General features: G+C 40.8%; 1 protein-coding gene across 2 annotated transcripts in view; it reads left to right on the plus strand.

The window, feature by feature from the left end:
• The window catches only part of Ccnt1 (cyclin T1), a 28,342-nt gene extending 15,101 nt beyond the window's left edge, over positions 1–13,241 (plus strand). Inside the window, exons 5-9 of one of the 2 annotated variants that reach the window (XM_013018784.1) lie at positions 1,495–1,557; positions 5,565–5,610; positions 9,060–9,223; positions 9,377–9,447; positions 11,330–13,241. In XM_013018784.1, the coding sequence (XP_012874238.1) occupies positions 1,495–1,557; positions 5,565–5,610; positions 9,060–9,223; positions 9,377–9,447; positions 11,330–12,739 (1,754 nt within the window). In that variant the 3' untranslated portion in view covers positions 12,740–13,241. The remainder of the gene's footprint in view (positions 1–1,494; positions 1,558–5,564; positions 5,611–9,059; positions 9,224–9,376; positions 9,448–11,329) is intronic. The other variant, XR_001175163.1, reaches the window with a different exon arrangement.
• Positions 13,242–16,077: the final 2,836 nt, after the last annotated feature.

Consider the following 16,077-nt stretch of genomic DNA (forward strand, 5'->3'; position numbering starts at 1 on the left):
GCGCTGTGGCTCAAGTGGTAGAGCGCTAGCCTTGAGCTGAAGAGCTGAGGGACAGCGCCCAGGCCCAGAGTTCAGGCCCCATGACCGGACCCAAGGGAAAAAAAAAAAAAAAGTTATTGGGGTTGGGAATGTGGCTTAGTGGTAGAGTGATTGACTAGCATGAAGCCCTTGGTTTGATTCCTCAGTATCACATAAACAGAAAAAGCTAGAAGTGGCACTGTGGCTCAAGTGGTAGAGTGCTAGCTAGCCTTGAGCAAAAAAAAAGCTTAGGGACAATGCCAAGACCCTGAGTTCAAGCTCTAAGACTGTTTATTTGTTTGGTTGTTTTTAGTTATTGGTACAGCTGGTATTTTGCATGTGTATATGAATATTGAGGGTTTTTATTTATTTTTTTTGGTCCGGTCGTGGGGCCTAAACTCTGGGCCTGGGCACTGTCCCTCAGCTCTTCAACTCAAGGCTAGCGCTCTACCACTTGAGCCACAGTGCCACTTCTGGATTTTTTCTTTTTGCTTATGTGGTGCTGAGGAATCGAACCCAGGGCCTCATGCATGCAAGGCAAACGCTCTGGGCCTGGGCACTGTCCCTCAGCTCTTCAGCTCAAGGCTAGTGCTCTAGCATTTGAGTCACAGCACCACTTCCAGCTTTTTCTGGTTATGTGGTGTTGAGGAATCAAATCCAGGGCCTCATGCATGCAAGGCAAGTATTCTACCACTGAGCCACGTTCCCAGCCCCAAGTGATTGCTCCTAAAAATACTTTGTGTTTTGATTTTTCTGTGCTTTTGTGATTTTTAATTAATTTTTATTTTTGTTGTTTGTGGGCCTTGAACTCAGGGTCTGGCTGCTGTCCCTGAGCTCCTTTGCTCAAAGCTAGCACTCTACCACTTTAAGCCACAGCTCCACTTTTAGTTTTCTGGTGGTTAAATGGAGATAAGAATCTCACAGACTTTCTTTTTTTTTTATTTAAATTTAAAAATTTTTAAATTTTTTAATTTTTTTTCTGTTGTGGGTCTGGAACTCGGCCTGGGTGCTGTCCCTCAGTCTTCAGCTCAAGGCTAGCACTCTACTACTTGAGCCCCAGCACCACTTCCGGCATTTTCTGCTTATGTGGTGCTGAGGAATCGAACCCAGGGCCTCATGCATGCAAGGCAAGCACTCTACCACTGAGCAACCTTCCCAGCTCTCACAGACTTTCATGCCTGGACAGGCTTCAAACTATGTTCCTCTCAGCCTCCTGAGTAGCTAGGATTGTATGCTTGAGCTATCATAGCCATCAGTCTTGTGATGTTAACTAGATTAATCAATTCTTTGGAGAGCTGTGTAAGTAATTTACAGGAGAAAATGCAGTTCAGAGAATATACTATATACTTTGTGTGATTATTAACCCCTCTACAGCAATTTAGGGAAGGTAAAAAAGGAAGGCTTTTAATAACTCCAAAGAAGTATAAATGTGTTGAGTAACTTTTTAACCAGCTGTTTTTTTTTCCTTACATACAGGCTTTGAACTAACAATCGATCACCCACATACACATGTGGTAAAGTGCACCCAACTAGTTCGAGGTAAGGAATCCCAGGTATCTTAAATTTCTTTGCTGTAGACAAGTACATAACAGTTGTTTTGGCTAAAAGTTGTATTGCAAGGCCTACTACCAGAATAATTAGTCTGACTTGGACTTTTAAGATGCTTTTTTTTTTTTTTTTTGGCACTCATAGGGCTTGAACTCAGGGCCTGGGTGCTATACCTGAGCTCCTTTGTTCAAAATTAGCATTCCTCCACTTTGAACCACAGTTCCACTTCCAGTTTTTGAAAAAGTCTCAAGGAGACTTTTCTGCGCTTGCTGGCTTTGAATTGTGATCCTCAGATCTCAGGCTGCTGAGTAGCTAGGATGCCAGCACTGCCTATGATTCTTTTTTTTTTTTTTTGGTTGGTAGTGGGGCTTGAACTGTGGGCCTGACCACTGTCCCTCAGCTCTTCAGCTCAAGGATACTGCTCTACCACTTGAGCCACAGCACTACTTCTGGCCTTTTCTGCTTATGTGGTGCTGAGGAATTGAACCCGGGGCCTCATGCATGCAAGGCGAGGACTCTACCTCTGAGCCACCTTCCCAGCCCTGCCTATGAATCTTATAATTAATGATTTTAGATGATTTCCCAGTTAAGGAGAATTAGCCTCTCTTTAGGCTGAAGGTGTTTATCAAACCAATAGCAGGTTTTGAAGTCTCCAAAGCCCTAAATACTTAATGGTGGTGTGTGTGTCTTGGAGATTGAACCCAGAGCCTGTTACTTACCAAGCAAACACTTGTCATTTGAGTTATACCCTAACTCTTTTATTTTTTATTTTGTTTTCAAAGCAGAGTCGTACTTTATTTTGCCTTATCCAGCCTTAAATTTGCTATCCTCTTGCTTTCCAAGTAGCTGAGCATAGTTGAGATTAAAGGTTTCATACCATGCCTGGATTCCATTGGGAATCTTAAGGAAGTGGGTGATTTTAGCTTAATTCTAGGGTTGATTAAAGGCCCTCCAAATGACTGTATGGAATTGTTTTTGATGATTGACAATCTCTTGGCAGGACTTTCTGTTTTGTTCCAATTTTAGTACCTATAGTTAAATGAAACCTTGTTCTCCATATTTAATTATTACCATATTTTTGCAGTGGAAATTAAATTTAAGGATTCACACATGACTGGCAGGCTTCCCTCTCCCTTTCCCTTTCTCCCTCTCTTTCCCCCTCCCCCTCTCTCCCTTTCTCTACCTCTCTTCTCCTTCTCTATCTCTCTTCTTTCTTTCTTTCTTTCTTTCCCTCCCTCCCTCCCTCCCTCCCTCCCTTCCTTCCTTCCTGTCCTGTGGCTTAAACTCAAGCAGGGCCTGGGCTAGCTCCTGAAGCTTGTCCATGGCTAGCACTCTACCTTCTGAGCCACAGTACTACTTCTAGTTGTTTTGTGTGTGTGTGTGTGTGTGTGTTTGTTTTTGGTGCTTAATTTGAGATAAGAGCCATGGACTTTCCTATCCAAGCTGGCTTTGTACCAAGATACTCAGATCTCAGCTTCCTAAGTAGCTAGGATTATAAACATCAGCCACCAGTGCCCAGCTAGACACACTGTGCTTGAGCTACACCCAGCATTCAATTCTTCTTATTTCATTGAAGATTATGGTTTAAGGCCAGCTTGACCAGAAAAGTTGGCTATAATCCATCTCCAAAATAACCAGCAAAAAGCCACTGGAGCTACATAGTTCAAGTGGTAGGGGACTAGCTAGCAAAGCACAAAGCTATGAGTTCAGACCTTAGTACCTCTGAAGAAAAAGATTATCTATAGGCTGGGGTTGTGGCTCAAGTGATAGGCTCTTTGTAAAAAACAGTACCTCACTCTTATAAAAAAGAATATCTAGGAAGTGGTGCTGTGGCTCAAGTGGTAGAGCGCTATCCTTGACCTGAATAGCTGAGGGATAGTGATAAAGCCCGGACTTCAAGCCCCATGACCAACCAAAAAAAAAAAAAGTAAGAAAAAGAATATCTAGTCTGTCCATATATAGCTCTGTGGTAGTATGCTTGCCTACCATACTTTTGGCCCTGGGTTTGATCTGTTTTAAACAAGGTGGGGGGACAGGGAAGCTGGAAATGTGGCTTAGTGGTAGAGTGCTTGCCTAGTGTGTATGAGGCGCTGGGTTTGGTTCCTTAGTGCTACATAAACAAAAAAAGATAATATAATTTAATAAATATCCATTTAAGAGGCTGTTAGAGTTTTACATACTAAATTGATAGGTATATTTTGTATTTTATTTATTATTTTTGCCAGTCCTGGGGCTTGAACTGTGGTCTTGCGTGCTGTCACTGAGCTTTTCTACTCAAGGCTAGCACTCTACCACTTGAGCCACAGTGCCACTTTGGGTTTTTGAGTGGTTAATAGGAGATAAAGAGTCTCACAGGGACTTTTCTGCCCTGGCTGGCTTAGAACTGTGATCCTTAGATCTCAGCCTCCTGTGTACTAGGATTATAGGCATAAGCCACAGTCACCCAACTCAGTTTTATATTTTAATAATATGTTTAATGTGGAAATTCCTAAAGGTTCCCAAGTAATGTATATTTAAATGTATTAAAATGAGCTAGGAGCTGGTGGCTTACACCTGTAATCCTAGCTATTCAGGAGGCTAAGAGGATCTGAGGATCATGGTTTAAAGCTAACCCAGGCAGAAAAGTCTCTGTGAGACTCTTAACCTCCAATTAACCACTCAAAAACCAGAAGTGGGACTATGGCTCTTAAGTGGTACAGTGCCTGAGCAAAAACTGCTCAGGGTCAGCACCCAGGTTCTGAGTTCAAGCCCTACAACTGACCAAAAAAAAAAAAAAGTTTATATTGAGCAAGGATGGGGCTTAACAGACATATGTTACTAATGTATATGGATATGTGTTAATATTGAAAAGACATGATTTAAAGAAAAGTTTGGTTTATTACTCTAAAGTATGGTGGTATTTTTTGAGGGGGAGAAGGGGAATGTGTTTTTTTAGTGTAATATATTCAATAGTTGATATCATTGTATGATTCAGGAATTAAACACTACTCAAGCTTTTTTTTTTTTTTTCTTTTTCATACGTATGTTTTTATATCAGTTTTCTGGATTCTGACCTTGGTACCAGATCCTATTATTCATTTCTTAACTTAGTGTTTCTCAGTGAGTTCTGCATCAGAATCTGTGTTACTGGTTAAAAAAATGTGTACTTCTCTAAATACTGAATTGAACTCTAGGGACCATGCTCAACCAATTGTATTTTAAACAATTTTCTCCAATATTTGCTGTAAGGAATAAAGCTTGAGTTCCTAGGTTTGGAAGCATATACACACACACACATACACACACACATATATATATATATATTTTTTTTTTTTGTCTGAGACTGGGACTTGAACTCACTATCTCTGATGCTTGCTTTTGCTCAATGGCTTGTCCTTTACTAGCTGAGCTAAGTCTCCAACCCTGGAAGCATAATTATTACCATTAAAATAAAAATTTGGGGGGCTGGGAAAGTAACTCATTGGTAGAGCGCTTGCCTTGCATGTATGAGGCCCTGGGTTTGATTCCTCACTACCACATAAGCAGAAAAAGCTGGAAGTGGTACTGTGGCTCACAGTGGTAGAGTGCTCGCCTTGAGCTGAAGAGCTGAGGGACAGCGCCCAGGCCCAGAGTTCAGGCCCTACGACCAGCAAACAAAACAAAACAAAAAACTGCGGGGGGAGTGCCTATGGTTTATGCCTATAATTCTTGCTACTCAGGAGGCTGAGATGTGAAGCTCTTGATTTGAAGTCAGCCCAGGCAGGAAAGTACAAAGGACTTTTATTCCAATTAACCAGCCAAAAATGCTAGACAGGAGGTATAGTATAGTTCAAGTGGTAGAGCCTTGAGTGGAAAAAGCATGAGGCCCTGAGTTCAAATCCCAGTACCAACATAGTCAATCAAAAACAGTCTTAGTGTAGTGTTAGATCACTTACTTGTATTTCTGTTTCATTTACTGTTCTTTTTGTAGTACTTTGCAAATAATAAATTACTAATTTCCTTTGTTCTTTTTTTTTTAGCAAGCAAGGATTTAGCACAGACATCTTACTTCATGGCAACAAACAGGTTTATATTTTAATTTTTTCCCTTTCTGTTTTTGGGACTAAAATTTACCTAAGTTGGAATTAGCACCTTTTGAGGAGTATGTAGAACAATTTAGTGAGCTAAAACTCAGCAATCTGGAAATAATCTCTGATACAGTGTGCTAAGGACATTTCCCTAGGGAATATTGGATTTTCTGCAGTTTTTATGTTGTACTTCACTTTCTATGGTGTTTTTAATATGTTAAGATGATTAATTACTAGGGACTTTTTTTTTGGGGGGGGGTCCGGTCGTGGGACCTGAACTCTGGGCCTGGGCGCTGTCCCTCAGCTCTTCAGCTCAAGGATACTGCTCTACTACTTGAGCCACAGTGCCACTTCCAGCTTTTTGCTTATGTGGTGCTGAGGAATCGAACCCAGGGCCTTGAGCATGCAAGGCAAGCACTCTACCACTGAGCCATCTTCCCAACCCTACTAGGGACTTTTTGATAGCCTACCTAATCTTCACTTTAAAATATCTGAGAACAAGAATGGTGATATAACTTAGTGGTATAGGGCCTGCCTTAGCAAATACAAGGTCCTGAGTTCAAATCCCATTATCGCCAATAAAGAAAAAAGTACATGATTACAGCTTTGACAGTTCATGTAAACTTATGGTTCAGTGATAATGACTAAAATCAAAATGGATTTTGTAGTGAATAAGGTGGTTTAAAAGACTTTTTCTTCTATGTACCCAATTTACTTGTGTAAATATTGAAGTTTTTTTTTTTTTTTTTGGTCAGTTGTGGGGCTTGAACTCTGTGCCTGGGCGCTGGCCCTCAGCTCTTCAGCTCAAGGCTAGTGCTCTACCACTTGAGTCACAGCGCTATTTCTAGTTTTCTGGTGGTTAATTGGAGATAAAAGTGTCTTACAGACTTTCCTGCCTGGGCTGGCTTTGAACTGCGATCCTCAGATCTCAGCCTCTTGAGTAGCTAGGATTACAGGCATGAGCCACGGGCACTCAGCTAAAGTGCCTTTTTTTTTTTTAATTAGTATATAGTTTACATTGCCAGTTGACTTGCTTGCTGTTATTATTATTATTTTTTCTGGGTTGTCGGGCTTGCACTCTAGGCCTGGGGGCTGTTCCTGAGCTCTTTTGCTTAAGGCTAATACTCTGTCACTTTGAGCCGGAGTACCACTTGGGGAGTACCACTTGGTTTTCGTGTGGTTAATTGGAGATAAAGAGTGTCTTAGGACTTTTTTGCCCTTGTTGGCTTCCTACTGCAATCCTCAGATATCAACCTTCTGTGTAGCTAAGATTACAGGTGTGAGCCACCAGCACCCACTAAATGTGTTTCTGGGTTTTGTTTGTTTGTTTTTGTGTGCTTGGCCTGAGGTTTGAACTTAGGGCCTGGCACTGTCTATGAGCATCTGTTGCTCAAAGCTAGCATTATTCAGCCACCAGGACACTTGATTGCTGTCATCTTTCACCTCCAGTATTATTTATTGATAGAAAATTGAAAGTGCCCTTAACTATCATCTGAAGAAGTTAAGTTTTAATAACTTAAAGATAATTTTGAAATACATTTTATGTATTTTTGTACTTCATATACTTACTATTATTATTATTGTTATTTATTATTTTTTGGTTGGTTCTGGGGCTTGAACTCTGGGCCTGAACGCTGTCCCTCATCTCTTCAGCTCAAGGCTAGTGCTCTACCACTTGAGCCACTGCACCACTTCCAGTGTTCTGAGTGGTTTATTGGAGATAAGAGTCTCACAGTTTCCTGCCTAGGCTGGCTTTAAACCAGGATTCTCAGATCTCAGCCTCCTGAATAGCTAGGATTACAGGCGTGAGCCACTGGCGTTCGGCTTCATTTCCTTTTTTTGTGTGTGCCCACACTGGGGCTTGAACTCAAGGCCTGGGCACTATCCCTGCACTTCTTTTGCTCAAGGTTAGTGTTTTACCATTTAGCCAGAGTGCCACTTCAGAGTTTTCTGAGTATTAAATAGAGTCTCATGGAGTTTCCTACTTGGGCTGGCTTTGAACCTCTGTCCTTAGATCTTAGCCTCCTAAGTAGCTAGGATTATAGATATGAGCCACTGTTGCCTAGCATGGGCTAGCTTTGAATCATGATCCTCACTCAGGTCTTAGCTTCCTGAGTAGCCACAATTACAGGTGTGAGTCACCAGTACTGGCTATATACTTATTTTTTGTAGTACTGGGACTTGAACTCAGAGCTTTGTTCTTGCAGGCAGGAACTCTTACCACTTGAGTTATACTCTTTTTGCTTTTTATTATTTTTCCATTAGGGTTTTAATTTTTGCCTGAGTAGCTTTAGACCACGAGCTTCCTATTTCATATTTCTGCATAGCTGAGATAATAGGTAGGCACTACTATGCCTTGATTTTTTTGGTGCCAGTACTGGGGCTTGAACTCAGAGCCTGGACATGTTGTTCCTAAGCTTTTTTTGCTTGACTGGTACTCTACCACTTGACCTATATTTCTGCTTCTGGCTTTTGGAGATTAATTAGGGATAACAATTTCATAGACTTGTCTGCACCATCTGGCTTTGAACTGTGATTCTCAGATCTCAGTCTCAGGAATAACTAGGATTACAGGTGTGAGCCACTGGGGCCAGGCTTGCCTAAACTTTTATTGGTTGAGATGGCCTCTTAACCAGTTTTTTGCCTGGGCAGGTCATGTATATCTACCTTCCTGATTTCTACTCCCTGAGGAACTGGTATTATAGAATTAGACACTGTGACTTGCTTATTCATTATTTTAAGTAGAACAAGACTATAATTGACAAATCCATTGTTGGTAGTTTATGCCTGTAGTCCTGGCTACTTAGGTCTGAGGATAGCAGTTCAAAGCCAGCCTAGGCAGGAAAGTCTGTGAAAAAGAGTTAAAATAATTTTGGGGGCTGGGAAGGTGGCTCAGAGGTAGAGTGCTTGCCTTGCATGCATGGGACCCTGGGTTTGGTTCTTCAGCACCACATAAGCATAAAAAGTCGGAAGTGCAGCTGTGGCTCAAGTGGTAAAGCACTAGCCTTGAGCTGAAGAACTCAGGGACAGTGTTCAGGCCTCACGACCGCCCCCCAAAAATAATTTTGGGGTATTTATTATTTGATTTGGTGATTAAATTAAATATGCACACATAATTCCCTTAAGTTCTGAGCTTATTCTTAGAATAATAGATAATAAACATTGATTTCTAGGCATGGATAATGGTGTAGAAATCAATATATCAATAAACTAGAATACCTAACCCTTTCCTCTTTCCTTTGTGGACTGATTAATAAGAAATTTAGAAGGGTTATTAAACCATTATATTGAGTGCTGAATCAGACAGCACAGGATAGTTCTCTTAGTTCTCTTCTTGCTCTCCTGTGGGTTTTTTTTTTTTTTTTTTTTTTAATAATGGAGAGTTTTAGCTTTGGGTTGAGAATTGAGAGCTCATGCCACTCTCTGTTTCCTTCCCTCTGGTGTCAGCCTGCATTTGACCACATTTAGCCTGCAGTACACACCTCCTGTAGTGGCCTGTGTCTGCATCCATCTGGCTTGCAAGTGGTCCAACTGGGAGATCCCAGTCTCAACTGACGGGAAGCACTGGTGGGAATATGTTGACGCCACAGTGACCTTGGAACTTTTAGATGGTAAGTTTTAGAGTAAGGGACCTTGAAAAGCACTTGATCTTGGTCTGTCATGTGTCTGGCCAAAAGCAACTTGACTCAGATAATAGTTAGTTGAGGTTATTCTTGTTTTATTACCTTTGTCTCTCTGAGTATGTCTTGATTTTTTATTTGTAGAATTGACACATGAATTTCTACAAATTCTGGAGAAAACTCCAAGCAGGCTCAAACGCATTCGGAATTGGAGGGTAAGAATTATTCCTATCAAACCTGTTCCTTTTACTGTACTAGTGAATATACCAGAATGTGCCTTATGTTTGGAATTTCCCTTTTTGTAGTTACACAATAATCATGACTTCATAGCTTGGATACTGGCCAAGAAGTGAGTGGCTACAGCTGGTCATAGGTTTTGCTCTGTGTTGTGCAGTACCCATTATCCCATTATGAGATTATTAGGTCATCAACATTGACTATTTTCTTAGTAGTTCTGGGATTTGAACTCAGGGCCTCATGCTTGTTAGGCAGATAATCTACCACTGAGCCATACCTCTAATGTGGCTGAATATTTTTATGTATGGAGACTATTCAAGAAACATGATTTTTCTGAGTCATAGTACTGGTGTCTGATCAAGAAGAATAACTAAATCTAATTATGAGGTTAATGCTAGTGGTACCTTGTTTAAGATTGCCTTTTTGTTTGTTTGTTTGGATGGTACTAGGGCTTAAACCCAGGCCCTTGCTCTTTTTTTTTTTTAACCTTACAGCTGGGTCTCTACTGTTTGAGACATGCCTCCACTTCCAGTTTTTTTGTTGGTTATTTATAGCTGAGTCTTGAAGATTTCTCGACCCAGGCTGGCTCTAAATTACAACCTACATTTGAAATGAGTGTAGAACTTTTGTATACGTTGGAGTCCAAAGTTACAAAATTCTGTTTTCTATATTTTTCAAAGTCTTGGAACAATGCACTCTTCTCTCCTACCTTATCGCCCCCTCACCCCCTGCCCCATGCCCCAGCATCCAGTAGAAAGCTTAAGAATATTTCCCTTGCCTAAGAATATTTCTCTTTCTGATAATCCTAGCTACTAAGGAGGCTGAGATCTGAGAATAGCAGTTTGAAGCCAGCCTAGGCAGGCTCCAGACTCTTAATCTCCAACTAACAAGCAAAAATCTGGAAGTAGAGCTTCCATTGCTTCAAGTGGTAGAGCACCAGCCTTGAACTCAGAGAGTTCCCAGGCCCTGTGTTCAAGCCCTAGGACCAGCAAAAAAAAAAAGGAATTTTTTCCTTGAGCCTCATGTAGTAGTTCACACATGTAAGTCTAGCTACTCTGGAGGCTGAGATCTGAGGATTTTGGTTCAAAGCCAGCCTGAGCAGTAAAGTCTGTGAGACTTGTCTCCAGTTAACCACCAAAAGATCAAAGGGTAGTGCCCAGGCCCTAAGTTCAAGCCCTAGTATCTGCATACAAGTATTTCCCTTGGGATCTGAGTGTGCAGCACAGTGGTAAGTCTCACATCTAGTGTGCACAGGTCCCAGGTTCATGGGTTCAGTCTTCAACACTCAAAAACAAAATCTCAGATTTCTCAAGTCCTGATTGATAAGCTTAATTTCATTTTCCTAAGTTGAATGAGTTGCAGAAAATAATTGTGTCTTCCAAGCCTCACAGTTAGAAGCAAACTTGAGACCACACTTAATTTTTAAAACCTCACACAATTCTTATGAATTTGTTGAAAGATTTACTATAATCACAAGCACTTATATTAAATGCTTATAAATTTTATATAAACCAGGCTTGAGGTGTGGTTCAGCAGAGCACCAACCAATGCATGAAAGTATAAGGTACAAAGTTCATGTCCTGATCTGGACAAAAAAAAGAATTTCCTATCGAGTCCTGATCTCAGACAAAGAAGAATTTTATTTAAACCTAAATTGTTTTGTTTTGCCTGCTAATATTGATATTGATTGCTACTTTTCTTGAAGGTCATATTTATTGACTTTCAGTGTGTGTAGGGATGAGTTTGCTGTGACCTATCCAGAACTTCAGTGTTGCAACATTGTTCATCTCGGTATTTTTCTTCTTAATAAATTGTTTTAAATGAAGGATGTATATATATATATACTTTGCTTCCTTCTAGCCATGCCAAGCTGCTCAGAAAACAAAAGTAGATGGCCGAGGAGCAGCTACAAACACTTCAGAGCAGACAATCCTCAACATGATTTCCCAGAGCTCTTCAGATACAACTATTGCAGGTTTAATGAGCATGTCAACAACTTCTACCACAAATGCAGTGCCTTCTCATCCAGCTTCTGAGGAATCATCAAGCAACTTACCTGGAATGGAGATGTTGCAGGGAGAGCGTTGGCTGTCTTCTCAACCTCCTTTTAAACTAGAATCTTCTCAGGGTCATCGGACTAGTGAGAATTTATCACTTGTAGGAACTGATCATTCCTTGCAAAAGGATGGTGCAAATGCATTTATTTCCCAGAAATCAAGTAATAAGAGTGTGCCGTCAGCTAAAGTGTCACTGAAAGAATATCGGGCAAAGCATGCAGAAGAGTTGGCGGCCCAAAAGCGGCAGCTAGAGAACATGGAGGCTAATGTGAAGTCACAGTATGCATATGCTGCCCAGAATCTCCTGTCGCATCATGACAGCCATTCTTCAGTAATTCTGAAAATGCCCATAGAGGGCTCAGAAAACCCTGAACGTCCTTTTCTGGAAAAGTCTGACAAAACAGCTCTCAAAATGAGACTCCCAGTGGCTGGTGGTGATAAAACTGGCTCCTCAAAACTAGAGGAGATAAAGATGCGCATTAAAGTCCATGGTACAGCCGATAATAAGCACAATTCCTTAGAGGACAGTGTCTCCAAGAGCCGTGAGCACAAAGAAAAGCACAAGATTCATCCATCTAACCATCATCATCATCATCATAATCATCATTCACACAAACACTCTCACTCACAGCTGCCAGTTGGTGCTGGGAACAAACGTCCAGGTGATCAAAAACATGCCAGTCAGGCAAACACCTTAGCACACAAAACCTATAGCTTATCGAGTTCTTTTTCCTCTTCGAGCTCTACTCGTAAAAGGGGCCCTCCTGAAGAAACTGGAGGGGCAGTATTTGATCATCCAGCCAAGATTGCCAAGAGCACTAAACCCTCTTCCTTAAATTTCCCTTTCCCTCCTCTTCCTTCAATGGCCCAGATGCCTGGGCATAGCTCAGACACAAGTGGCCTTTCATTTTCACAGCCCAGCTGTAAAACTCGAGTTCCTCATATGAAACTGGATAAAGGAGCTAGTGGGGCTAATGGACACAACGCAACCCAAGCAATAGACTATCAAGATACTGTGAATATGCTTCACTCCCTGCTGAGTGCCCAAGGGGTTCAGCCCACTCAGCCCCCTGCATTTGAATTTGTCCATTCGTATGGGGAATATTTGAATCCACGCGCTGGTGGAATCTCCAGATCTGGCAATACAGACAAACCTCGGCCACCACCTCTTCCATCAGAACCTCCTCCACCACTTCCACCCCTTCCTAAGTGAAAAAAAAAAGAGGCGGGGGAAAAAAAACTGTTTTTAAAAAAACACATGTTTTTTTTTTTTATTGACTACTGATACTGGATTAAGAAAATTACTTACCTTATGAAATATGTCACCCTTCTTGGACTATGGAATAAATTGATATTAACACATAGATGGGAGGGTGGTGGAGGGCCTCAGTTATACCTGCTGCCTCTTACATTCAACTATTTTATTATAGTTTTTACTGGTATTAAAGAGGTGGGAATGTGTTCAAGCTGTGAAGGATTCAGAACACTTTCTGTATTGGCCTCTCCACCTTTTGATTAGTTTGATTGGAATAGTAAATCTTCCCTCTTCTTGCTGGAACTGAAATATGGAGGGTTTTCTCAAACAATTGTGGGATTCTTTTGATGTTTAATATATCAGAAGAGAGGAAGTATTTAAACGTCAAAATCTTTTAAGAGACTTTAAAAATAATTTAAAGAAAGTAAGTTATCTGTTTAGTTTTTTTATATAATCGGGAAGGGGGGTGGGGATTTTGCTATGTGTATGAGATGCATAGCAAGGACTCCTGGGGGGCATTACTGGAGGGTGGGAGTGTGTGCAGGGTGGGTGGGAGGGTCAACTTTGGCCAAGAGTTGAAGCTCAGGCCACTTGGAAGTGTTGAGTCCTTTATGTGTATGTATGTGTGCGTGTGTTTTTAAGTATGTGTGCTTAAAAATCATGTTTTATCTTTCCCTCTATATCCTTTCACTTCCCAACATTCTTTTATAAGAGAATGTGATTGGCCTTGAGAACATGAAGGAAGAAGCATGTTTTTGACATGGTATTTCCCCTTTATGTTGTAATTGAGTATTAGCCTTTTAGTTTGGCCAAGTGTAGCCAGTGACCTGACTCTTAACAGCATTATGAAAGCTCCCTTTTTTTTTTTTAAACTGCTACTTCTTTTAATGCAGAATGAAGTTATGGAATTAAGGGAAATGGGTTCAAGAACAAGGCCAGCTTCTGTCCTACAGAATTGGATGTGTCCTGTTTTCAGGGCTTTGGGAAAGTGTTCAAATGAAAGCAGTCTCAGGGTCTCTGAAGGGGAGGGGAGATGTGGTGTATATATTCTGCCTGTTAAAGCCCAGACCTTTATGTGATCATAGTTCTGGAAGAAGCCTCAGAGGTAAGAGATACTGAAAACAATGTGATCTGGAATTCTTAGGACACTGTATCTTAAGGACTTGCCTTTTGTCTGTCATCTGAAGGGAAAAAAGCTGCATCCTTAAATGTTTGCAGCCCTCATGACTTGAGAGATTGGAAATTGTGAATTTAACAGTACTGGTGCCATGAGTGAGCAAGCCTAGCCAAGCTCTGTTTCGATTATCCAGCTTTGGTGGTCTTAACATTTTAGACACAGCTTCTTGAGATCGCTGAGTTTTTTTTAAGTTAAAAAAGAATGAGGAGCCCTGAGAGTGGGCTTTGATGATCCCAGACCCCTGAAGAGGGAGCATTTTTGTTCAGGAAGGGAATCGTTCAATCTTAACTAGAAAGGATTTCTAAACCAAGCAGTCTAACTGAAAATGCCACCTAGCTACAGATCATATTATGTGCTATTTGGTCATCATGGCTTTTTTTTTTCTATGGAAAAGAAGGTGTAATTTGAAAGTCTTGTTTTTTAATACAGCTTCCATTACACCCAATAGTCTTGGGAGAGTTGAAGTTTTTTTAATTGAAAGTCATAGGGTGACAAGAGTTGCACATAAGCTGCTGCTTGCCAGGAACAGATTGGGAAAAACACTGAGGCTGTTGGAATTGATGTACTGGCCTGCTTCTGGGAAGACATTTGTAGGAAGCAATAGACCTGAATGAGGTGAAGTGGTTCTCTGTCTCTGCATCTTTGAGCTGTCTGGCGTGCAGGCCAGTGCCATGTTAACAGAAAGGAGTTCTCTGCTAAATCACTAATACCTGGAATTCCACTTTTATAGATGATGTTTTCCTCTTCCTCGTTGATACTCTTTGTGTGTGCCAGGTAAATGGTCAATGTGTAGTTGTGCTTACTAAATTTTGTGTTGGTTTTATTTAGGTGTTTGTTTAGTTGGAGTCTGCTTCCAATCCAGACCTTCCCCAAAGGGAGAATGCCATTTAGTTTGTATCTTTATCTGCAGAATTAATAACTGATTTGAATTTGAAAAGGTCTCCTTTAGCCTCACTATTCTTGTTAATGTCACCTGTTTGCTAATCACGTGCCCTCCTTTACCAGATATCTACTTGTCATAGCAATTCTCCATGGTAGTAATGTAGTTAAGATACTTAGAATGTTGCCAGGAGTGAGCTGGGAATAAGTGCTTATTAGTACCTAAAGATCTTTATGCTGTGGAGTCTGGCCTTTGCACTAGTGGGTAGTTGCTGATTTAGGTAAATTTAGAGACTTTTCTTTATTAATGCCTCCTGGTACTTTAAAAAGATACAGTGTCTGCTTCTAGGTCTATGCATATATCACGAATTCCTCATGGATTCCGTATAACGCTGCTGCATTATCTTTGGATTAGCAGTTATGCCTGTCAGCTAGCAGGCATATTATCCAAATGCTGTAAACTTAATAAGGCTTCTAAGGCTTTTATGATCTTTGTGTCTTCCCTCTTCACTTCTTGAAAGTGTGAGAAAGGGAATTTATATATCCAAAGTTAATATTGTAACATGGTTTTTTGTTTCTTTTGACCTAGACCGTCAAGGATAAGTGATGGTATATGCAGGCTTGGAGCTTAAAGTTCTGTAAATCTCATCCCGAAAATTTTGCTTGACTTCCTACAATGGCAAGAGTCAAATACCTGTGGGTTGTTTTTAGGACTTTTAGTCAGATACCTGTGTTCCTATTGGCTTAATGCTAGTTGAAGCATTGATAGAGCCAATAACGTTTTTTGTTGATGTATCAGTTAATGCCTTTTAGGCTTAGAAAACACCTACATATTAGTCTAGTCTTCCTGCTCAAGAATCATTGTGTTTCCTTATCTGAGACCTGAGGCCCTCCTCATCCTTTTTCAAATTGGTATGTGAGGTGTGTGATGCTGGGGATTGAACCCAAAACTGCTCATGCCAGGCAAGTGCTCTTATCATTGAGCCACGTCCCCAGCTTTGCATCCTTTTTATTCTTTTGAATGATTTTAGTGCTTTGCTTTAGTGTATCCTACATAATTCAGTATTATTGGTTCACCAGTGGTGACAGAAAAAATTCAAATCTCCAGTTGCAAACAGCAATGGATTTGGGTATAGAAGTAAAATCATGGTCATGTCACTACTGAGTTTCCTGAAACCTCTGCTATTTAATTCTTCATGTTGAAAATGCATGCCCTATTACCTTGCTTATGGACAAAGGC

This window comes from Dipodomys ordii, unplaced genomic scaffold (genome assembly GCF_000151885.1).
Source record: "Dipodomys ordii isolate 6190 unplaced genomic scaffold, Dord_2.0 Scaffold42, whole genome shotgun sequence".
Lineage (NCBI taxonomy): Eukaryota > Metazoa > Chordata > Mammalia > Rodentia > Heteromyidae > Dipodomys > Dipodomys ordii.